Below are 26,709 nucleotides of genomic sequence, written 5' to 3'. Positions count from 1 at the left end.
TTTATAAATTCTGTACTTTTCGGACTTAACACACGGCAAAAATATAGCTGAAAAGGCATGTTTTATAATACTTTCTGCATAAGTGTTCCACCTATACGTACTTTCCGTATGAAACAATATAGGCGGTCAGGATCTCACATACGAATGGATATATAACAAATAGTTGCCAAAGGTAACATACATGTATGTAATATAGACTCTTAGATATCAGACATTCACATCGTACAACATAACGCTGTCCGGAGAACGCATTTTTCTCAGTGTACTAGAGTCATTAACTCTAGAAGACTCAGGAGGGCAGGCCATGTAGCCAGAATGGAAGAAAGTAGGACGCTTTCAAAATTTTAAGTGGAAACCCAATCGGAAAAAGACAATTAGGTACCAACAAAAATGAATCTCGCAAAAATAGGAATACAAAGTAGAAATTGGTCTCGGTCTAGAATTGCTAGATTTTAGCGATTTGATGAGAACCAGTAAACCAGTACAGGCACATTATACAAATGTTATATCAATTATATAAAAGTAACCAAGAAACTTCTGTCGCTTTTTGTGGAGGTCTGTGTTCAATTGGACCTCACACCGTGAGTTGAATGCCGACAGAAATAAGGCGAAGGTCAGTTGTTGGTGTGAGTATATCCAACATACTAGCTGGTTATGGCAGTTCAGTTACACCGTGAACTTGCGTAAGAACAGAACGAATATGAGATCTCCACTGAGCATCATAACAGTGTGTATGCTGTACGAGTTCAAACTGGGGTCAAATAGCGCTGGAGCGAGACGGAACATATACCAGGCCTTTGGTGAGGGTGTCGTGACTACGCGGACAGTGCAGAGGTGGTTTAACAAGTTTAATGACGGTGACGAAACACTCGAGGACGCACCACGCGCCAGAAGACCAACAGATCTACGAAATGAAGATCTTCAGACAGCAATTGAGGCGAACAGTGAACAGACATATGAGGAACTGGGACTAAAATTCAGTGTGAGTGGAGAAACCATTCGGCAGCATCTCTATCAATTTAGGAAGCACTACAAGTTGGGTCGAGGGTCCCATATGATTTAACTCCGGGCCAGAAGGCAACTCGAGCAGATACATGTGTTCCTTTGCTGTCTCGTCTGAGGAAGGAATCATTTCGGAACAGAGTGTTGATATGTGATGAAAAAAAGGGTCCTGTACGAAGCTCCACTGCGCCATCATCTTTGATTTAACATCCCACGAACCGGTTCCAAAACAGACGAAACCAGCACTGCACGAAAAAAGGTCCTCCTGTGCTTTTGGTGGACTGATCGCAGCATCGTGTATCGGGAACTGCTACCAGCTGGTAACAGCATCAATGTCACTGTGTACTGTCAGCAGTTGAGCCGTGTTCAAGAAAAACTCAAAACTCTGGAGTCAGCAATTCTAAGGGGTCCTCCTGTTACAGGAAAGGGGTCCTTCTGTCAAGGCAACGCCAAGTCCTCACGTGGCTAGGATGACCCGGCACACTATTCTGCACCTTGGACGGGAAACGCTATTACATCTGCCATACTGCCCGGTTATTATCTGTTCCATTCCTTGAACATTCACCTTAGAGGACGAAAGTTCAAATCCCTAGTGAAGGTGCAAAATGCACTTGATAAATTCTTCGCTTCACGGTCCACGAAGTTGTACCGCGATGGAAGCCATGGCCTTCCAGAACATTTACAGAAGGTCGTTGGTGCTGATGGAGACTAATTTTGATCTTCCAGATACGTGTTAGGTGACATATCGATGTTCCAAAGTGGTGGGTGAAACAACGACAGAACTTTCTCGGTTACCTTTATAGAAATAGTCCTATCATGGTTATTTATTGTGGCTACAAAAGCCAAAATTTAATAACAAACACATGGCAAACGTGATTCTAGAACTCTAAACAAGCAAACTTCTACTCAGGTGCCCTATATTTCAAACTAAGCTATAAGCAGCTTGATTTAAGCTTGTTGTAAACTATAGAACGTTAACGTGCAAAGCTTACAATAAGCTTGCTTTTTTCTTCTACGATCAAGCACACTTTGAACTAAATCTCACCAAATGTAACGCTTCTTATATAATAAATAACGGTAATAATTTAAGCTTCTATTTGTATTAAGGAAACTTTCTCTTGTAGTTTGCATTTTGAGACAAACATTGCTCAGTTAGGAAAGAAAAAGAGGAGCCAGCAGAAGATAGAAAATCTATTTTCGTACCTTCACCAACACATGAACATCGGAGTCCACGTAAAATAACAGCGCACACAGCTTGTTAACGTTCCTTCATTGAGAAACCTGATGTTCAGCTCACGTGCTTTTTGTTGCAAAAGTTTGCGGGGAGGAAAAGGATGAAGTGCTCCAACTCTCCCGTCAGAGAGCGTGCTAGGAGCTCTTTTGAGTGTGGGCAGTAGGCAGCCCACACTGTCAATATTGACCAAAGAGCCGGGTCTTGGGATTATTGGGCCCCAGGGCGCCCCAAGACTCAGCCTTAATGTTTACCGTTTAAAGGTTTAAGAGCTAGAAACCCCACAAAATTGTTTCTTCAATTTCTTGTGGCACCCGCAAGAAGCTTACCAGCTATGGAGCTAAACAATCAGCGGAAGGGACAAAGAAAAAAGAAAGGAAAACAAGGATAAGGACGAGAAAAGAATGGAGTGGAAAGAAAGAGAGCAAAATTGTAGCCCGGGGTGAGCAACGAAGAAAGCAAAAGAGAATCAGAGAGAAATTAAACAAAAGAAAAGAATTGTTTCGTTCCTTAAAAAAAAAAAAAAAATAGAACGAAAAGCATTTCGTTTTTATGAAGTTTGAACCAAAAGGTTTCTTTTTATTATTAAGAGGAAAGTTTGGTTTTTCATTTTAAATATTGTTTCTGGCTTCCATTGTATAAATATTTGTTTGCTTCGCTGCACTCTCTGTGGGTAATCTTCGTTTAATGTTTTCGTTGTAGCTTCGGGCTTCTGTTTATTGCTCGCTTTATTACTTTTGACTGTGTCTTCCAATCAATACCTTCAGCAGTTTTCCCCTCAAATTGTAATCATCTGAAAATCTCGTTTTCATTCAAAGTCAGTAAATAAAGTAATATACATTAATGCTCTTGCAGTAAAATCAAAAGACACTCAAGTACTTTTTACAACTTTAAACTTTAACTGCATTGGAACTCATGTTTATTCTAACGTAAGAATGCGTTCGAACAAATGCGATGGCTCGTGTGATACTGGAGGAATGTTCTTGAGTTCTGTATTCCTTTTCAGCACGATGTCAAGCGAAATATAGACATACACCTTAATTTTCTATTAGAGTTACGTGAACTTCTAGGGGAATTGAATCTGGATCTCGAGTACAAATTATTGTAATTCTAACCCTTTAGCATACAAAATGTATACCATTTACCGAACATTGTTAGGGTCATCAAGTCCAGAAGGTTCAGGTGGGCAAATCACGTAACCAGAATGGAAGAAAAAGTAGGATCGCTTTCAAAGTTTTAACTGGAAGTTCAATCAGAAAACGACCATTAGGAAGACCTAGGCGCAGATGGGAGGACACTATTAAGATAGATATCGCAGAAATACAAAGTAGAAACTGGATCCGGCTGGCTAAGAACAGAAGTCAATGGAGAGTTTTTATGAACGAGGCATTCAATTCCCGGGTTCCATATGCCTTGGAGATAGTTAACTCTTTAGCCATTTCCTACATCATTTATTGATATTTGCAATAGACACAGAAGACCATCTTCCAAACACCCAAATACTTCCTCCAGTGGCGTATCTAAAAGGTAAAAACTGGGAGCCAGCCAGAACCCAGACTATGATAAATATATCATGAATTTACTATAAACCTTTCAAAAAATATTTTTTTAAGAAAGCTTCAATTACTTTTGTCACTCAAAAAACTAGGGGTGCCTAGGCCCCCCGGCCCCAGGATAGAACCGCCACTGACTTCCTCCATGATTCTGATCTCTAATAACTCCTTCCCCTCCCTCTTCTCATGGTGCTGTCTTGATTAAAAGGGTTATTCTTGTGTAAATAATATATTTTTAAAAAATAGTTGCTATTTTGTTTTAAAAGATAATGTTTTATCCCCACTTCAAAAAGTTGCAGTTCAGTTTACGTCATTACTCTTCCTTGTGGGCACCATTGTTTGTAGTTTGATAAAAATTTCCCTAATCTAGGAAAATTTCATAGGTAAATTTAACAAAAAAAATGGGGGAAAGGGGATTTTTTCAATAAAACATGAAAATTCAGATAAATTCTTGTTCTGACTGATTGATCAATACAAATGCTTAAATTTTACTTTGTTCTTCATAAATGAACCAATAAAATATCACAACACTTTAGGGTGTTAATGAACTATAGAGACAAACTGTAAGAGGTGATTCCTCACATCAAAATAAGAGAAAAAGTTCATATGGACGTATGGCTAACAGTGCAGTAGTTTCAGAGCTAGGGCTGTCCAAAATAGCAAAAAAGCCAAATTTCAACAGGCTGTATTTCGAGTTTGAGAAAATGTAAATGGTGGGTCCTTATAAGCATAAAAGAAGCCACGCATACACAATCCAAAAGTGCATATTTCATCAATTTTCAATAGTTGTACAGGGTATTCCCTACAGGGTGTAATTCCCAGATATACTCTCAATAGAGTTTTCAGATATACCCTGATTTCAAGGAGGATCCAAAGTAGGTAGGAGGTAAACCTTGACAACAATGGACATCCAATGCTTCGGAGGAAAGATGGAAGTGTTAGGAACCGGTAGCTCCATGTTTTTTTTTTTTTTTTTTTGTGTCCAGAATAACGTGCGTTATGTTGTGTTTTGTCATGGTATATTTCACGGTTTTTTTTTTTTTTTTTTTTTTTTTTTTTACTTATAAGAAAACATTGCAGCATGCGGTTTCCCGAGTACTAGAGATTCTTAACACTTCCAACATCGCGCCAAATGATTCCATGTTCACTGCTATCAAGACTTATCGTTTGCCTACTTTGGACCAATCATAAAGTCAGTGCATATCTCAAAATTTGATATATATATATATATATATATATATATATATAGGGTGTTTCAAAACAACTCCGACAACATTTGGAAGGTGATTCCTGAGGCCAAGATAAGACAAATAATACAGACCAACCTGGGTGCACAAATGCTTCCTTTCGGAGTTATAGGCTGCCGAAATCATGAAAAAATGAACTTTAAATGCCTATAACTCCAAAACTATGGGACCTACCGTAGTCGGGTCAATACTTCACTTAGGAACTAGTATGTGCCCTTTCCAAATATCCAAGTTTCAGAATCCTGCGGTACTTTTGCAACATTGTTATAGAGTTAGTTGGTGAGTACTTCAAATTATATGACCTTAACCAAATACAGCTAAATTAATCGTCGCAAAAATTCTGTCATAGAAATTGGATACTCAAAAAAATAGGAAAAAATTGTGTCAGTCGAAGAAAATTTTCTTAAGGAATCCTACGGTGGGTACTCATACGAAGAATAATGCTTGTGTGAGGCCTTATATAAAGCATCAAGTTTATATATAAACTCGACAACCTAACATACTTCAATTTTCTGTTTCTTTTCTTTCACGAAAAAGAAAATGTGCAGAAAAGCAAAACTACGTATCTGTTAGGTGAAAACCTATTTGTATTTCACCATGCTTCATCTAATTCTGCGAAGTATTGTTACTTACCCCTATCTCATCATGGCTCAGGTAATTTCTTTCATTGTTGTTACCTATCTTCCATCCGACTATGGGTCAGCTAATTTTGCTCATAGTTGATACTAACTTCTCTCCCGCCATGACTCAGCTAATTTCATTCCATTGTTTTTCTTACTGTACTCTGTTCTACCATGGACCATTGTTAATACTATATTCTCTGCCACTATTACTCAGCTAATTTTGTCCATTGTTTTTGTTACTATATTCTATCCCACCATGGCTAAACTACTCCTGCAATTCCTGTTACTAACTCCTATTCCACTATGGTTGAGGCAATTTTGCCCATTGTTGTTATTAACTTGTTTCTCATCGAGGTCCGTCATACCGGAATTCAATCATTCATTACTATAACGCTCGAATACAAAATTGCTTTAGTTTATTTAAATGTAAATGGACATGGATGTGAGTATATGCTAAACAAATTGGATCAAGTACTGCTTCTCTGGCACATATTAATTACCCAGACTGCCATCTTGGAACCGCCATATTGGATCCAACTTTCGGTTTTTTAAATGAGAATAGGTGCAAGTGATACATCAACAATTCATGTACAATTTTCTCGGAAATTCACTGGTGTAGTAAATTTTGCCGTAGCTTGTACCGTTTGAAAGGTGTTGCATGTTAAATTCCTCTTGGTACTTCGTGAATGACATTGCAGAGTAATATAAGTTTACGCTTACGTTATTGATGTTGACAGATGAAAACAATTTCTAACTAGAAAAATACTTTAGGTATAAACAAACTCTTTACAACATTGGTGTCACAATTCTTATTACATTTCTGTGGGTGATTGTTATTATTTAGATGTTATACTATAACAAGGAAGTATTGTATTACGGTCAAAGTCCTAATGTATATCCAGATGCGACCAGATTTGGGTGAAAACTTATCCTTTTTTTTTTTTTTTTTTTTTTTTTTTTTTTGCATATGCGCACATTTATGTCCAGTTACATTTAAAGAAACTAAAGTAATTTTGTCGTCCGAGCGTTATAGTAGTGTATGATTGAATTATGGATATATGAAGGCCCATAAATATGTAAATTACCGGTATGGGCAACTAAAATTAGTACAATACACATTGGACCGCAGAGAACTTTGCATTTAAATAAATTTTACAAGAATCCCGAGGGGACACTTCACGAATGTACCTCGTTAGTAATAGTAAAAAGGATTATTTTTGTACGTGGAATGAGAAAAACTAACACATTTAATTTGAGGGGGGATTGAACCCGATAGCCATCTAAATACGCCACTGGTTACTACTCTACCTCTTATCCTACTATGGTGTTCCTCCTTGGTACACGTTGTTACTTGTGTCGCTATTATTGCGGTACTGCTGCGACGTTGTGCACACTTTGTTTCTAAAATCTAAAACCACTTTTATGGTTTCTTTGAGTCTCCCTAGTTTAATTTGAATTCTAATTTAGAAAAGTCACTTCAACACACGAGAATTAGAAAATATTTTGAAATTACACTGAAGAACTTCTTAACCACATAAAATAAACTAAGCCTCAAAACTGTAATACGTATGTTCACTCTGGAGTTGTGTAAAGTTGACGCTTTTAATCACGCACAGTTTCCACTACATTATTAATTTTCATATTGATTACTCCACAAAACCTACTTTCATATAATAATCTTTTGGTAAGCAACTAATTAGAAACTTCTATAGAGGTTAATTGTTAATTTTATAGAGCAGAAAGGTCGCTGCAGTTTCTGAAAGTTCAGAAGAAGAAAACATTAAAACGACAGTCAGGATAAAGACATAAGTTAATGTAAATTGCCCTCTCTCTCTCTCTCTCTCTCACACACACACACACACCTTAAACCCTAGTTTATACATGAAGAAACTTCCAGTTATTCTTTTTATTTTTATTTTAAAACTAACTTAAAGAGAACAGCTTCGAGACAAATCTTCTTGAAGCACCTTTTAATCTTCGGAAGATACAAAGAAAGAATTAAAAATAAAAAGTAGAGTTTTTAAAGTTCTCGATTTTGCAAAGTACTTAAAAGTCACTTCATTAACCAGTGGACCAAATTTGTTTGATACGATCTACAGGTTCCTGATTCCTTCAGATTTCTTTTTATCCTTTTTATCTATCTAACTTTTATCTTCTTATTTTTTTTCTTTCTTCGGTTCATCTCGTACTCTCTCTCTTTCTCTCAAACAGGGTTGCCAGGCATTTCTCAAGAAAAAATGAACTCGATCAATTTTAAAACTGATTTGCTGCCAGGCTGGTGGGTTATCGATTAAAAATGTAGTGATGGTATTTTTCAATGTTATTATACCTAGGTATATAAAAGTGTTACATCTCTAGGACCACTTGGTCTGCATTTCCTTCTAGTTTTCCTTTCCTATATTTTGCATTAGTTGGTCTGTGGTTCCTCCATATCTCATAATGTGTCCAATTATTCTCTCTCTTTTTCTCGAAATATTCGTCAGTATAACACAAAATTCTTTCATTCGATATCTCATTCTCCGATCTAAATTTCAACATTCTTCTCTAGCACTACATTTCGAAGGCTTCATTATATGTTTTAATTCTTTTACACAGAGAAAAGAAGTTTGTGGCGCACAAAGAAACGTAGGTTACATGAGTAATGTAGTTTTTGGACTTAAGAGTCTTCATCCCGGCGAAAATAAAATACCGCTAATTTTACAGTAATTATGTGATATCTTCAAATAGATAAAAAGATAATTGAAATGTGGAACAAGAGCGCCCTAGACAATATTATTTTGCGTGAGGTACTGTTATCACAAGTCACCTAGTAGTTTTCTGTTTTCAGGCGTTTAAAAACGCGAAAATAAATGCCGATTTTCAAAATGGCTCGAAATCGAAAGCAGATAAGTGAGTCGTGATAACGGTTTCTCATGCAAAATGATATTGTCTAGGGCGTTCTTGTTCCACATTTCGATTATGTTTTATCTATCTGACGATATCACATAATTACTGTAAAATTAGCGGTATTTTAATTTCGCCGGGATGAAGACTCTTAATGTACGACTATGTGTAGCATCCTGCAACAAACGTATAACTGAAACCGTATGTTTCATAATACTTCCCGTATAAGTGTTCCATCTAAACGTACTTTCCGTATGACTGTATATAGGCGGTAAGGATCTCACATACTGCTGGACGCATAAAACGTACAGCTGACGTATGTAACATACGTATACGTGTGTAATATACGGAAGACTGTTAGACGTCAGACATGATGTAATATCTAAGCGGGAAACAGGCAATACGTAATAGCATAGATAACATATACTTCTTACAGATTTCCGTAGTAGACATATTGATTCCGTATATTTGTTCAATATTCCGCTGTCTGGATAACGGATTTTTCTCAATGTAAATTCGATACCTTACATTTATATGACACCACACACAAGCTTTTATAAGCCTTTTCATTCGATCTATATCGATTTTTTTGTTCAAGTGTTTTCTTCGCCTGAATGATTCTTGACTTTACATTTTATTTACATATGTGATTACTTGTTACTTCACTTTTCTGAGTAACAGTTTCTGAACCTCTTTCACCAGGTGATCTATTTTGCCTCTCATCATAAATACTTTTCCTGCATTCGTCGGTTGTAAATAAATAAATTTCCATGTTTTTTTTCTTCCGAAAGTGTTACATTTCTCGTTAATTTATAATAAAGAATACAGACAGCCTTGTAAGAAAGTTACGTTTAGTTTATGTTTAAAATTTCCATGCTGTGCGTTTGTACCCTATTCTTAACATTTCAGAGTAAGAATTATCCTGTATTGACCCCTTTCTGCATGATTTTTTCTTTTAGCGAAAAAAACCAGTATTGGAAATCCTCATATGGGAACTTGAAAAATGAATTAAAACTTGATTTTTTAGATTTTTCACTTAATCCTGACGAGAAATAAGTAAGTGTCATATATGACACACTTACAACTCACAAATAAGATGCCAGATGACACCAAAATCTCTTATTATACACGTCAATATCTCACACAGCAGACAAAACAGTCATTTGGTGCCTTCGATAAATCACAAAAAAAGCTAAAATGAAAAAGGGGTATGTGTCATATATGGCACGGCATGCGGTAAGGGGTTAATTACAGCCGATAATTACGATGTTACTCTTCCACTGTATTTTCTACTATTTACGTTATCTTGTAACCGTTTCTAATAAGATTTAGTTCATCGTAAATAACATATCAATATGTGAAAACTTCTAAGCACATTGGGTCCCATATAAGACGCCGATTTTGATGATTTTTTTTTTAAAGTTTAAGCTTCATGAAAATAGTAATATCATAGATATATAATCAATAATGTCTCTTCATTTAAGCGTAAAGTACAATGTCAGGAATGTGTCCAGCCACAGTGAGTTTTCATGAATGTATGTGATCTACAAAATTCTAGATAACCTTCTCGCAGATGTCTGTCCCGATACTTCCAATCACGCGTATGATTTTTGCTTTCAGTTGCAAGAGTTCATGGTTTGTTGGTAAACATTTGTGATTTCACAAACTTCCGTAAGACAGAAAAAAAGACAGAAAAAGGTCCCAGGATGTAAGGTAACATGACTTTGCCAGCTACTCTGATAAAATATCTTTGCGACAAGAACACGTTACTGACTTATAAACTGTTGTTCCATGAGTGAAAACCAAAACAAACGAGTCGGAACAATTGAAGCTATATTAATCGAAGTGACTGACAGATAGAAAGAATGGTAAAAACAAGTCTACCTATTTGAAAACAAAAGAAAAAAAGCACATAATTCAACTTCGGCTTGTATATGAAACACCTTTTATACGACACCAAATACATTTTGTGTGTGCACCTGATTTAAGCATACCAAAAGGAACCTGTTATGATGCTGATCAGAAAGAAACTGTGTCTCGAGCGACTTTATACAAGAAAAAAGTAAAAAAGGAAGAATATTAGAATTGATTAAAGGTAATGGTTCAAAAAGTAAGGTAACAGGTCTTCTCACTAATGCCATATTCCTCCATTCCTTCGGTCAGGCTGCAGCACTTGACCTACCACTGCTTTGTCATACAGGTGTTAGGTGGCGCACGTGTTGCGTCAGAACCTCAGAATATCAGTTAGAAGATACCTACGCTTTGGGAAACAAGGTCAAATGTGGACATGCATAATGTGATCTGAATATTGCGCAGAAAGATACCTTACCAGGAGTGATGGACAGGTCACGAAATTCGTGGTTCATGACACAGAAAACCCAGAGGCACTCAGTCCCATGAAGCACTATACCAGGTGATCCGGAGTGACAAAGTGACCAGAACAGACAAGTGACGTGGCATGACCCAGCCAAACTCGTCACCCAAAGCGACGCGGATAGACCTGACATGACGCGGAGACTACGAAGTATCGTCATATACACGATAGGAAGTATGCGTGAGGCTGCTATGTAATTCTAACTAACATGATCCTCTTTTTTTTCTCTTTCTTATTACTAAATGTATAGTTCTTTCTGTCTTCCTGTGTGTGCATATGCAAAGCATTGCGCTGCAGAAAGACAATCAGAAGGTTTATCAGAGTACAAACGCTTGAGAATCACAAAAAGATTTTTTTTTTTTTTTTTTTTTTTTGAGGGATCGTCAATGTTTAATCGAGTGAACCTGTAGGTAGAATATAAAAGATGCCACTGAGCCCAAAATGTTATTTCTTAAATTCTTTTACTATAGACTTTGTTCGAAAATCATTGTATTACTTTTCAGTATGGTGAAAGGAATAAACATGGAAGTGCATTTGAAATATTTAACACATGATATATTGATTAAGAAATGTCACACTGGAAGTCAAATTATAACGATCACTAAATGTATATTACCATGAATAACACAAATTTTGTACTGAGCTTAATGCTTGTTTTGCATATTTTATAAGTCGTTATAGCCCTCAGTCCGTATATTTACATAATCTAGGTTACTGTTTTATCAAAATCCATCTAAACACGTCATTTAGGTATTACCTTTTTTTTTATTGTAGTACGTAATAAGTTAGTACATTTACACACTTTTAAATATTGTACATGTATATTTAACAAGATGGATTCACTATATATTACATGTTATTCGTTGCTATGACAACTTACAAAACATGTCATATCACTATCACAACAGAACATCTATCATAATGACAGAAAAAAATTACAATCTCTTTCTCTTTATATTTTCTTCTTCTTCCTTTTGAATGGATTGTGCATATTTTAAAAGCACATTTTGCCCGTAAATACAAGTTATTATATAAAAAATACACAATACCGTTATAAAATCAATGAATGTTCGAGCTTGAGTATTGAACATCAGTAATCAACTAAAAGAAATAATCTGCAGCCACACTGCAAAGCTGATATGTTATCTCCTTAGGGCTCACCAACTCTGTTTGTGTCTTCGTGTCTGTCTGACTCTCCGGATCAGACCGGGTCTGAGAGGACAAAAGTCGTGGACGAAGTGACCTTCTATCACTGCAAGCAGGGGTGTAGCCAGCAGGTTAATGTAGGGGGGCCCGTCGTTTTTGAGGGGGGGCCAAGCCAAAAAATGTGTTGCGGCTAGTTTTGAGTCCGGAACACTAAAACCCCTGCTTTTTAAGATTATTATTATTATTATTATTATTATTATTATTATTATTATTATTATTATTATTATTATTATTATTATTATTATTATTATTATTATTATTATTATTATTATTATTATACTTTTTCTCCATAAATTATATTCCAGATAGTTTTTATTATATTTAACCCAGAACTACTGTCCCGGACCAAATGTTATACCTTTGTGCGTAACTATTTCAGTTTAAGCTTTTGTACACAGAACCTATCTACATAAGATTGATTTTCTTTGAAATTGCACTTAATTTCTTTAACATTTCCTAACAAAAATATTTATTTATTATTCGTGAATAAACAAACATGATTATTTTATTAACAGCTATAACTTACTTCCTGTTTTACATCAAGTAGCATTTTAAAAAGGCGAATGAAATCCAAACTGAAAAATTAAATAAAAACTTTGTTTTTCACCAAATTTTCCATATGATAAAAAATGTTTTATAAAACACGAGGTAGAGCATATAAAAATATAATGTACTTACAAATTAATTTAATACCAATGTTTTATGGTAGTATTTATAGTATCTTGTTAGAACGTTTGTCATCAAACTGTCAAATATAAATCGCAGTAAATTGTGTAATCTGCTGTCACAGAAAAAGTATACCATGCTACTTTCCGATCGGTATAAGGAAGAGATACCATCAGCGGCGTGGCGAGCATTACAAGATTGGGGGGGGGGGATGAAAATTGACATTGCCAAGTTTTGATTTTAAAAAATGCCAAGTCTTACTTTAAAAAATGAAAAGTGTTTCGAAAGTCTTAGTCTCACTTTTACCAACCCTGTGGAAATCTATTACAGCAACCTTATTTTCATATTCGTCCCATTCCATGCCTCGTCTGAGATACGAATACGAACAGCCCTTGTCCCACTTTCGAGTGCAATTTTACACCTCAACTCAGGATCATTATCACCATGCACGATACACAACTGCTAATTTGACAACTAATGGCTAGGTTAGGCGTCACCCAATCCTCACAAGGACCTCTGTTGTAGAAATGCATTAAAAATGTAGAATAAGGTAGGCTACATTTACTGCTGGTGATATAGGGACATATAATTTACATAAACATTCAATTGAGGGGTTCAGTGAGAGACCAGGCTAATACCTCCTTAGCTCATCTACTTCATATTTTAAGGACGCCGAATCTTGTTAGGTAGGATGCGGAAAAAGGCTCTGGCAGAGAAGTGGGAGAAAGCCTGAGGGAATGTCTTTGTAGAACGATTTTCTACCAAAATGAATAATGTATATAGTTAGAGAAGATGCACTATAATACATATTATAATATGAGATTTGATTCTACATTAAATTCATTATTTATTATCGAATTGAAATAGTGAAATAGTGAAAAACAGGGTGTGAAATCCTTGGGGAACAGGGGAATTCCCCCCACTGAATATTTTTGAATAAAATTCCCTCACTAAATCCTTGCTGGGGGAGATAATACACTGAAATAATGTCAGAAGTTTCCAAAGTAATTACCGTAATTCATATGTAATTTTACGTGTATTTCATATTTAATTATTAAATGAACTAGTGATCAGTGCTATACTAGTAATATCTAACTTTGTGTAGTTTACTACTTCTGGATGCCCAAATACGTGAACTTCCTATATCGAAACTTTGAAGCATAAAAGCGCGCAAAGTTTTTTTCTTTTTTTTTTTAACCCTTCAGTTCTCGTCTCCTCCCACTTCGATTTCATGATTTCGCACTCTGATGAAATATATTAAATACCGGCAGGAAAAATACTGATATATAACCTCCCTTTTAGGCGCCCCTCCAACCACGCGCCCGGGGCACGTGCCTCGCTTCCTCCCCCATAGTTGCGGCCCTGTGAGCTACATAAGTAACATATGCTTTGACTTACAAATGCGGAAGAAGGAAGAATTGCAATTTTTGTTTAACTTTCCAAAGAAGCATTTACGGGATTAAAAATAAGGTAGGAAAGCAACACATTTGTATGAAAATGAAGTGAAACACACACCGGTCTATGCTTTCACCCAGCAGACGTATTGTTTCGAACCCCAAAATTTGACTTGGCATCTTGCACTTAGATTCACAGCGGAAGCGACGAAATGACTTGACTCCAGTGCCGTGCCGTAGTAACTCAGCGCCCGGCGGAAGAGTATACAACGGTACCCTCGTACATATGGGTGAGATCGACAGACCAGCCGCGAAGCGCTACCATGCTTGGCGCGAAGCGGTAGAAAATTTTCAAAATTAATCCCTGCTTTCTCTTGATTTTGAGCACTTTTAATTACTTTTTTTCCTTGCATTTTATACATGTGTACACACATGCATTTTCCTCCCGAAGTTCGTCTCCCTTTACATCTGCACCCGGGGCGGTCGCCCAACCACAAGGCACGGCACTGCTTGACATCCATTGTAGCTTTTCTCCCCACCGAACAACACCCCCAGAAATCAACTGTGTTACCATTCCCAAAACACATTTTGTTCAATTGTCCCTTGTCGAAAAGCCCTGTAAATAGAGTCTTACTGCAAAACAACTGAAATAATCTATTGTTTTCATTCATATTAATATGATCACTTTTTGTTCAAAGGCAAAGGTCTATTCACACACAAAGCAGATACGGTTACACAATATATTCACTCTGGTATCAAAATCTACTTCCCTTTGATATTTTACTATTGGGAAAACACACTTAAATTTGTCAAATTTACATACTATACATAGTAAAAAGTTTATACTAACCAGTCACTGCCTTGTTCTTATTTTATTAATAGGCCTATTAATTCTTATTATTTTCTTATTAATCTCCACAATCTGCGTGCTGTCTTGTATACGCTTTTCTATCAAATTCTTTTGCGTCCAATACTCTACCTACAACCGAAACGCTTCTTCTGTCTTTGATTTAATTTTGCACGCCACCTCTATTCAGCTTTTGCCAGTGGTACAATTTCCCGATTTTTCATTAAAGATTCTTCAAAATATTTAGGAATATAAAATGAACTAAAGTGAAGTGTGATAACTTGCGGAGTCAGATTCAGGTTTAGTGGGGCCCTAAACTGTTGAAGGTAATGGGGCCCTTTATGTGTCCCGGTGAACGTAGGCACCCTATATACAGAAATGGATAAAGTAATGATTTTTTAGGAAGCAGACTAGCAGAAGGGACAACAGGAAGCACTGTTGCTACGTCCTACGTATATGTAAATTGTATTTTATTGATTGAGTTTCTTGTACATTGGAAATTGATATCCAGTTTCTTTCAGGTTTTCGGGGCCCCTAAAACAGTGGGGCCCTAAGCTATAGCTTGTTTAGCTTATACGTAAATCAGGCACTGATTACTTACAACAAGTAAAGAAGCTTTCAACGAATATATCAATTTATTTCAAGATAGGAAACTACACAAAATTTATGCCAAGTCTATAAAAGAACATAATGATTTGCAGCACGAACAAAATGGCATTCTTCAAATTACCAACTAGGTATTTTAATTTGCAAACTTGTTAAGACATTGGGAACTTTGGGGGGAAAGCTCCACTTTTACCCCCTTATCGACGCCCCTGGATACTACACTATTTTTCTATTGGTATGTTAAAATAGTATTTTCCATACTATTTTACCGTAAATTATTAATTATATGTAAACTTTGTTATTTTTAATTGACTGAAGCGAGGTAATCTTACGATGATGTTTTATAAGCTGATCATTTGGGGGGGCCAAGAATTCATTTGGGGGGGCCAGGCCCCGATGGGCCCCCCCGTGGCTACACCCCTGACTGCAAGTGACCTTCTATCACTGCAAGTGACCTTTCAGTAGGTGATGGTAACAAAGAGGTATGAAATTACGCTATGTGTGTTATCATCATCATAGGTATTCTGTCATTATTAGCAGATCATTTGCTGCAACTGAGAAGCTTCTATGCTCCACGATCTTCAGCTAATATCTTCGTCTTCACCTACGAATTCTCTGTTTTGATATCGTCCATCAATTGTAGTCTTCTTCGCCACCTTCCTCTCTTTCCTTTCACCACACCCTCTAGCGCGTCCCTCATGATACAGTTCTTTCTTAGCCAATGTCCCAACCAGCTTCTGTTTCTCTTCTTAATAATATCTAAAATTGTTCTTTTCTCAGCCACCATCATACTCTCTTATTCGTTTTCCGCTCGACCCAACTAATTCTTTCCATTTTTGTCCACACCCACATTTCGAAAATTTCCCGTCGTTTTTCATCATTTTTACGTGTATAAGTGTAACAATCTTTAATTACTTAATCCTGGTTTACTACAAATATTTTCACTCTACTCTATGCTAAGTTCCTTAATTGTGTTCCAGCTTGATTTTATATAGTCTGGCAATCTTGCTTTTTTATCATTGCGTCTTCTTGTCCTTCAGTTGCTCTCTTCTTATTATTGGTAACGTAGCTTAACTTTTCCAGTGATTTCTCCTCCTCCTCCCCTACTTCCATTTCCGATGGCATCCCTTTCCATCCCAACTGGTGACGGAATGAACTTCGAGATCAAAGAAAAAATGAAAGTTTATTGAAAACAGACTTTTTTAAAATTTCTTCTCTGATCCATCAATAGACTTCTTTTTCTTTATTTTTTCTTTACAGGAAAGCGAATAATAAAGCATAATTAATCGCAGATTATTGTGTTCGGTCTTTGTTAAAGAACTTTGCTTCCCAGCTAATTAAAGTGAACATCCTGATGGTTGTAGCCTGGAAACCATTATCCAGTGAGTTCCAAACAACTATGCTCTATTCGTAACTCTCTCTGTGTGTGTGCTTCAGTCGGACATGTATATTTATAAAAAGGAAGGCAGTTTGATGCTATTATATGCAGACATAGTTTTCTGTTCTGTTGATGCAAGTATGCGGAAAAGCCTCGTTCTGTTGGAATTTCTTTCTAATTTTTTTGTCTTCTTTTCCGAACGAAATAAAAGTGTCTTTACAGCTATTTTATTGCAGACGATTTTAAATTCTTTCAAACTTCTGTTTTCTGGTAGAAAGGTTTGTTTATTGGTCTGTTAAAAGTTCGTACTTGCTGCTTTTCTCCATCGGTATTCAGGAAAGAAAGAAAATAGCTTTCAAGTATTTTACTTGGAACTTAAATGGCGAATATCTTTTAGGTGTTCTCATTATAGTCAGTTGCTCGTATAGTGCTAAAGCTACTACTTAGTGCAAAATTTAAAGAAATATACGGCGGAGTCACTAAATTGCACATTGACCAATCGCTGCGTAGTTTTTTTTCTTCCCATGTTGCCAAATGTATCTTAAAAGATGGAGAGCACAGACAGGTGCTGAAAATCGCGAGTCTTAACTTTGAGCTTAGTAAATGAACACAGTTTCGTATCAGCACATGCAATGATGACACGGGCCCGTATCCACAGGGGGCACTATCCAAAAATTTTCACGGTAGGCTTGCAAATAAACTATAATATGGTAATAAACTATAATATGGTTGGATCGGTCCCCCCTAACTTCTAACGCCCCTCTTCATTTTTGGGCTGATTACGGGTCTGTAATAACACTAGATTTAATTTCTTGGGAAGGGAACAAGCGAAGGGGCACAGAAAACTTTAGCCAGGGCAGAAATTTGTTTTGTACAGAGAAAATAAAAATTTAATATTATAAAAATATGTCTGGGAGGGGAAGCCAAAGCCACTGGAGTCCACCTTGTCTCCACTCTAGTGGTTTCACTGACCACCTGTTTTTAAATCGAAACGTGAATCCAGCCTGAGTACGAAAAACCACAAACCCAATCAAGCCAGATAGCGAGCCAGATCTTAATTGAGTGTAGCTCTGAGATATTATGTTCGTCATTTTGAGATTTGTGAGCGCAAGCACCATTAAGCCTGACCCCGAGTGTGCTTCTATTACAAAATGACAAACTCTAAGGAGTCTTGCACGTATTTCTTTACTGACTCATATCTGTTTACAATATTTATAGAGCAGTTAGACATTCCACACTTTAGCAATAAAAACATTACAATAATAAAATATGAGGACATTTCCAAAAGTTTCAGTCCTGACAATAGCCGTTCTTAGCATACAGTGCCATCTATGGACGAAATAGTGAATCAGTTTCAACTGTCTGTGTCAGTTTATTGGCAGTAGACATTTGAATTAGTTGCCATGCTTTGAGCTCATTGCATGACAGTGCTGGAGTCCACACAGCTATTATTGCCAAGTCTGAAGTGAAGGATCGAGCCTTCGCATAAATAAAGCACTCACCCTACAGCTCAGATTTAGCACTAAGTAATGTTAGTAATTTTAAATCTCTTTTAATTAATGTTTCCAGTTATGTGGGTATTTCTTGTAATAATTATAGGAATACCCATAGACAGTACCAGGGTTGCACCCACGAGGGATGAGGGTCCATCGTGTCCGTCCCCCTCAAAAAAATTCCTAATTCAACATACATTTGTACACTTTCTTAGTGAACTTTATTTGGCTAGCACGGAAATTATTGATGTAGCAAGAAAATTTGATCTTACACTTAATTTATATACTATTTCTCTTATAGAAAACAATATCATTTTTTTTTCTGAAAATATAGGTGAAATACTTTTACAATTATGTATTGTCTTTTCGGGTGCAGACTAATACCCGTTCAACAGTATATACACGTAGTGGCTTATAGCATTGGAACCCCTTCAATTCTAGGATCCCCCCCCCCCAAGTAAAATTTCTGGCTGCACGCGAGGACACTTTACATTATAATTAATGAGATATAATAACCTAAAATTGTCATTAACTCTTAGGACTGTATTCAGAAAATTCGTTAATCAAGCACACGATTAATTATTGTCGTATTAGTTCTGCACTGAGAAGGTTGTATTTGTTTCATATGCAGAGTCTGCTTGGAGTTCAAGTAATACTTTGATATGGATATGATTAATTAATATAAAGTACGGACACAAATAACCGTCTTAAATCGTTATTAGTATTAATGGCGTTTTTGGTCTTTTATTGTTGTCCCGTACTTTTTTTTTTTTAACTGCAGTACCTCAAGAGAGAAAAATAAATGTAATAACCACGGAAATCTAGACATGCTCATGCGAAGTCTATAAAAATGAAAATATATCAAATACGAAATGTTTTCTTTGAGGTTTGACATCACAGCAACTTATAAACACACACGAAATCGAACTATAGTTAATAATGTATTCATTTCTGAGGGATGTATTTACGATGGGAATAAGTAGAAGTCAATTAGTATTAGTGACAATAGAAGAATTATATTGTATTTATATAAAGGAAGATAATTCATCGATAAGTTGTATGTATTCCTCAGAAAACTGCAACAATTTTCTACACATCTCTCACTGTTCACTTCAAGAAACAGTTCTGCTATTTGTAGAGGACTCGACTTAATAGCGTTTTCATAATTAATTCACCCGATGAGGTGAAAGGTAAGGGCAGGTTAATTGGTTTTGTATTCTCATAATGTAAGTTTATTTTGGCTAAACTGTGGCTAAACCAGGATAACCTCTGCTCTAAATTAATTAGTTACATGTGATTAACTTAGTCAATTACTATGTGCTAATCAGAGTTTCTACATACATTTCTGATAACCATGTGTTAATCAAACCGTTACTAGTTACAATTCTCATAATGTAAGTTTATTGTGACTAAACTGTGGCTAAACCTCCTCTGCTCTAAATTATCCTCTGCTCTAAATTAATTAGTTACATGTGTTTTATTTAGTCAATTACTACGTGCTAATCAAAGTTTCTGAATACATTTGTTATAATCATGCGTTAGTCAAACCCTTAGTATTACGCTAATCATATATGAAAACGATTCTGCATAAGACCCTTAAACTTAAATTTTAAATCTCTTTCAATTAATTTTTTCATTAATTGTGACTATTTTTTTTTTAAAAGTTTTTTTTAATAGGACAAAAAAACGGCAAAAGAAAATTGAATTAAATGCTGAGTACCTTACTTTTTCATCTGCGTTTCTTTTTAATCATATACAACAGTGCATCTAACTAGTCTTTTTTACGCCAACCGCAAACTCTTGTACTTGATGAAAACTCTGCTTTTTTCTTCATTATTTTCATCCCCACCCTCAGCTTCTGAATAGACCACTGCAGCAGCTTTCTTTGTTGGAAAGATTTTCCGTAGACTCAGAGAGTCCAAGGGACCAGTTTCATAACAGCATGGTGGTCGTAGATATTAAAACCCGTAAACATAGTTAAGTTAAAAAGAGTACGCGGCGAAGCCAGAGGGGGGTACACTAAAATGAGGTGCGGTTGGTCCATTCGTTATCAAGATGGGAGCCCGCGCGCGCGTCTCCTTGTTTCTTTTTCGTTTTTCTTTTTTTTTTAAGGAAAGACGCCATTGATTTTTTTCCCTTTTATATACGTTCGAGGCAAGATCGTTTATCCTCTCAGCTTCCCATCTCCATTAAAAAAAAAGTTAGAAAAAAGAAAACAAAGAAAATAGGCAAGAGATAGCCGAGATAAGAAAAACTAGGATGAAATTACGCACCTTAATAGGTGTCGGCACCTGTGGGTAGCCTTCTATTACTGTCTCGAAATATACTTTAGACCGTGTGGCGTTTACAACAAACCATCTTTTGTTAGAAGACCTAACGATTAACGTCAAAACCATCGAAAACCCTGTAACCATTTAAAACAAATAGCTGCTTATTTTAAATTCTTTCAAGGGAACTATTTTATTATACGTACGCACCGCTCTTGTTATCTTTGCTTTCAACACGTAGGATTTATTAAAGGGACAACATTTTTAGCATACAGAAGATCGAAACAAATACATCTTTCAAGTAAATGGGCTGTTTAGTAACTCTACCTCAGCGTTTATTATTTATAATTAATTTTTTAAGGTGGATCACTAGGTGTTCCCAGTGCTATGCTAAACGCTGCTTAAATAGTGTGGTGTTGCCAGATAGTGTCGATTGTTTACTGATGCCAGATAATAAAGGAAGTAATCATGGAATTCTGCTCGGATACTTACTAGAGAAATTAGTTTTCGATCCTTACAGCAATTCCGTTTCTCGAACTGCAACGCTAGAATCCAGGAATTTTCTTATTGTGCCTAATACAGTAAACGTACAAATTTGACAACGACGCATTATTAGAAAATCTGAAACCTGTTTTCGAAAATTTTCAAAAAAAACGTTTCGTTTTTTTAAAACCAGTTCGGTTTTTCACCGGATCCGGTTTCGGTTTTCTTCAAAACCGGTTCCGTTTTTTTTTTTTCAAAATTTGTTTTATTTCTGACCAGAATAGCGTTTCGTTGTTCTCCGGAAACCGAATCCGCTTCCACAGAAATAGTTTTATGTGTTTTCCAAAAGCTTTTACAGAAACCAGTTTCGGTGAAAACCGAACTGGTTTTGGAGAAAACCGAAATGTCGGTTTTTCGGGTTTCGTTTTTTCTAGAAACCGGTTTCCGGTTTTACAAAAACCGGCTTTGCCCATCTCTACTATAAACCCACCATTAATGGTGAAGTGATCCGATAAGCTCATAACACATCACTCCAAAGGCAAGAGTACCACGAACCGGTTTGCAGGCCCTCGTATCTAAGGGCTGTTGCGCCAGGAGTTTATTTCCTTGTTTTAATAAAATACATTTATGGTAAAGTTCAGTACTGGATTTATCCCGGGACCAGTTGGAACCTACGCTTCTCCTTAGTATTTTGAGCTACAAAAATAATTTAAACTATTACGGTATTTATTTATGTATCTGAAATTTATTCTAATTCTGGCTGTCCCCCTCCCCGGTTTTTACCTATTAGATCGCCACTAATAAAGTTCTACCAAATTACCTCCTGAATATTCTACTGAGAAAGTATATAGTGCAACCACAATGTCTATTTTCTGTACGGTTCATAATACACTCCCTAAATTCTCATCATGGCTCTCTCAGTAAAAAAAAAAAAAAAAAAAGTATTAGTTTGTATATCTCAACTTTTAGTTTTCAAGTTAGTTGTCTTAAAATTTCAATTTCACAACTGTACTCCAGAGCTTGTAGACTTCTGAAACAAATACCATACCCAACGACATAAAAATTTCATTTTCTCAGTTAAGTAATTCCTTGTTTGGAAACAGTGGTCCTTCTCCATTCATGGCTATTTCTACTCACGATATGAAAAATTTATCGTCTTGTCTCGACTTCAGAAAGAAACGGGTCCATAAAACTCAATCTGCAGCTTTCCTTTAAAAAACAATAAAATATTTTCCTCTAGTTGCTAAATTTCCCTAACAAAGCTCCTAGATTAGGGAAATTCCTTTAATCTGGGAACACTGTTCTACTCTTTTTGATGCAACTCTTCTGCTATAGTACTTATAAATGACATATTATGAGACCATTCAAATAATTAAATGTAAACAACCGAATTCGATGCATTGGTTATACTGTGCATGAACTTAAAGTGAAGGCTATACTTTTAAATTATAATTTTCCTTATTCTTACAGTTGAGTTTGGGTCTACTCTTGTACCACTGGTGGAAAGTTTCACTTTTCTTCCTATCAGCATTTAAAAGCATGGCATACAGCATTACTCAAGTACACGCTTTTGTTCCTTGTCTTTACTTATAAGTTAGGATATAATGATATAGTCTGGGAAGTTTCAGTTTACTTCCTGCCAGCATTTTAAAGCATGGCATACAGGCATTTCTCAAGTTCATGCTTTCATCCTTTTTATCTTTAGTTTATAAGGTAAGATATAATGATATAGTCTGAGAAGTTTCACTTTACTTCCTACCAGCATTTTAAAGCATTCAATACACCATTGCTCAAGTACACTTTTTTGTCCCTTATGTCCTTACTTATAAGCTAAGATATAACGATATAGTCTGAAAAGTTTCACTTTACTTCCTACCAGCATTTTAAAGCATTCAATACACCATTGCTCAAGTACACTTTTTTGTCCCTTATGTCCTTACTTATAAGCTAAGATATAACGATATAGTCTGAGAAGTTTCACTTTACTTCCTACCAGCATTTTAAAGCATTCAATACACCATTGCTCAAGTACACTTTTTTGTCCCTTATGTCCTTACTTATAAGCTAAGATATAACGATATAGTCTGAAAAGTTTCACTTTACTTCCTACCAGCATTTTAAAGCATTCAATACACCATTACTCAAATACAACTTTTTGCTTCTTATGTCTTTACTTATAAGCTAGGATATAATGATATAGTCTGGAAAGTTTCACTTAACTTCCTACCAGCATTTTAAAGCATAGCATACAACATTACTCAAGTGCACGCTTTCGTCCCTTATGTCTTTACTTATATGCTAAGATGTAATTATATAATACAGGGAATGACTGAGTTAGTACTTACCATTCCAAAGCAGCCCTCACCCAGTTTCTCGAGAAGGCGTATTCGGTGTCGTGGAAATTCAACAAGCGTCGGTTCACCATCAACAGGGTCTCCGTCAGGGATTTTAATCGGGGTGAATTTCCCTGGGGTAAAATGCTGCTCTCGACGCTCAGTCTGCAAAATAATAATAATAATAATAATAATAATAATAATAATAATAATAATAATAATAATAATAATAATAATAATAATAATAATAATAATAAAATTTTTCAAGGCGAATATTTCCATCATTTACATTTGAATACTTTGAAATTTTAAGGATAAAGGAATATCCACAGAGTATCCTTTATATACGTTTGTTATATGACTAAGAGTTGGATGTCCGAAATTTGTTCTATTATTATTCTGGATAAATATCCTACAGGAATCTCGCAGTAAGCCCTCTTTCCGGGACACAAGCAGACATCCCGACATCCCGAAATTATTGTGTCTTGGATGATCAAGGGATGTCTCGTGGCATATTTGTGTGGTAACTCTTAATAATTTGTAGATTACAATGTGCTTTCATTTGATTTTATTTGATTTTTAGTTGCGTCCCTTTCAGCGGCGAGGCTATGTGAGACGTGGACCTAGGGATGCGCACGAGACGAGACAGAATTTTCCTGACAAAATTCGAGTCGAGACACAGCTCTTCCATAGAGAAACATACATTTTTCGAGTCGAGACATCACCTTTACAGCACATTTTCCAGACGAGACAGCCTCAAATCTTCCTCGTTGACCTACAGCTTGACATAGAATCCGAACCACATGAGCTACCGGGAATTGAACCCGGTCTCCTACGCCAAAAGCTTACCAACGAGGAAGATCTAATCTCCTTTCATAATGATTTCAGATAATGATGCTGTGTAACATACCTAAAATGACAACTTTCGAACGTCAAAAGCGGATGATCCTAATTAATGTCTAAGAAAATCAAAGTACGGTACTTTATATTAACATATATTTAAAAAAATAAATAAAATTGATTCATAACGGTGTAATGGATAAAGTGTATTAGTATACCACAATAATGGAACGGGTAGTATAGTGGAATTATAGTTATAATGTATTGCCTGTTACATGGAGACCATTACCCAAATGATTCATGACGTTTTATTTAGATGTGACAGATAGTAGAATAAAAGAGATTGAATAAAAATAATAAGAATATTCAGAATAAAAGAAACAATTACATATAAGTCAAGTGCACAAATATATTATGATACTAAAAGAAAGAAGCATACAATAACTACAAAAGCATGTGTAATTGCTAATAGATAATTTTAACTTATCATACTATATCATACATTAGTTATACTTTCGTTCTGAGTTTATACTTAATGTCCTGACAACAGCTACTCAGAGACTTCATGTCGAAGCTCTGAACGGAACGAAGTGAATCCGAAATGGTGGAAGCCGAATGAATGATCGTTGAATGATTGATTTGTTTTACAAGTTTTACTTTTTATACGTACTATTGTCCTTGTTTGTTATACCTAGTTGGCACTATATTTTTGAATCTTAGGCGGTCCAAATAATAGTTTTTTGATAAATATTATTGTTATCTATAAAATATAAAGTATTAGTTATTTTTGTTTTCTGTTCAGTTTTGGAAAATCCGTGTGTTATTTGTCCACTAGAACGGCATCAGATATTTTGTTTTTAACTTTTTTTTTTTTTTTTTTTTTTTTTTTTTTTTTTTTTTGCAAACAATAAGTTAGATTACAGATGCGCATGTCGAGGTCAGCTAGGTGTTATGTTATAGCTTGTTGTGGGAAAGTTTATTTTCCAGTTCACGCAACCTTGGCCTCAGCTTATTCTTACTTTTGGATGCTTTGACTATTTTCTCACCTTCCGCGTACCAAATATTTGCACTGAAAAATATTATTTTAATTGTCCATTCTGTTCCATGTTAATAAAAAGAACTTTATGCACTATTAAGTGATAATTCATTTATTATGCGATAATATTAGGTATTAGTAAATTTCAGGGCACAAACGTATATAATTTGCTAAAGCAATACATAATTCTTCCCTATTTCCACTTAGTTAAATAAAATATTGGAAAATTCAATAGTTTTGATACTATAGTTGACTATTCTTGCCAATATATGGCGGCAAAGGGCATGATCCTACGGTTTGAGTTGATTTTAATAAATTTTCACATTCTCTATTTCAGAAATAGCACTAATACCGAAGATATCATACGTCAAACGTAGTGTAACAAAGAAGAATACTGTCCTAAATGACTTCAATTAAGAGATAAATGTTTAGACATATTTACTAGTAGGACTGATTTCATGTAAAAACAGCTGCTGCAGAAATGATGGGAAATGGACATAAAGCTCGGGTATCCGAGCTTTTACCACAAACTCCTTGTACTTGAACGTCATGCTTTCCGAATTGCTCATCAAATTAAACTACCCAGCATCTTTATAGTCTAATCCCATTCCCTATCTTACAGTATCATATAGAAAAACTCCGGCTTACTTATCTTACCAAAAGTTACCGCAATCATCATCTTCTTCTTGATGCCATGCACTATCTAGCAATTCATCCCGCACTTTCTCAATGTATGCATACGTCTTTGTCATTATTATTCACATTCTACTGTTACCCACTTCCTCCGAATCACCCCGACTTAAACCTCCTCGATTATTTTCATACTCACTTTCATCACGCATCATAACTCCATCTGATATTGCACAGCGATCCTCCTTTGAAATTACCATGTGCGTGAGTTTCCTCGGGGTTCTCCCGTTTCCTCCCACTTTCTTCATTCCACCATTTCATTCATCTATCATTATCACCGTCTCCTTTAGCCTAATCGGCATAACCGTGGGACGTAGAACTCAAAAATTTCATTTCATTTTTTCATTTCCTCCTTTGAATTTGACGACTCCCCTGTCATCATAGCCTAGAGCCGCCCCTAGATAAGAAGATGCTCTCTTTTGTACTTTTAAAATTTCCTGTGTGTTGTGGCGTGTTTTCGCACATCACCTCATCTCTCGCCTCCACCGTCATACCAATCGATATTATTTCTCTGGTCTAGTGTTTAAATTACATCCGTCAGCATCCCAGTAGTAACT

At 35.8% G+C, this 26,709-nt stretch overlaps 1 protein-coding gene across 2 annotated transcripts in view; it reads right to left on the bottom strand.

The window, feature by feature from the left end:
* The window catches only part of LOC145689831 (discoidin domain-containing receptor 2-like), a 1,126,884-nt gene that overhangs the window by 73,594 nt on the left and 1,026,581 nt on the right, over nt 1–26,709 (bottom strand). For both annotated transcript variants that reach the window (XM_081764050.1, XM_081764051.1), the window contains exon 13: nt 23,599–23,751. In XM_081764050.1, coding sequence (XP_081620176.1) covers nt 23,599–23,751 — 153 coding nt within the window. The remainder of the gene's footprint in view (nt 1–23,598; nt 23,752–26,709) is intronic.

This window comes from Thermobia domestica, chromosome 7, assembly GCF_964235325.1.
Source record: "Thermobia domestica chromosome 7, izTheDome1.hap1.1, whole genome shotgun sequence".
In the NCBI taxonomy this organism is placed as follows: Eukaryota; Metazoa; Arthropoda; class Insecta; order Zygentoma; family Lepismatidae; genus Thermobia; species Thermobia domestica.
The sequence above is the reverse complement of the archived record's forward strand: the minus strand, read 5'-3'. Positions and strand labels throughout refer to the sequence as shown.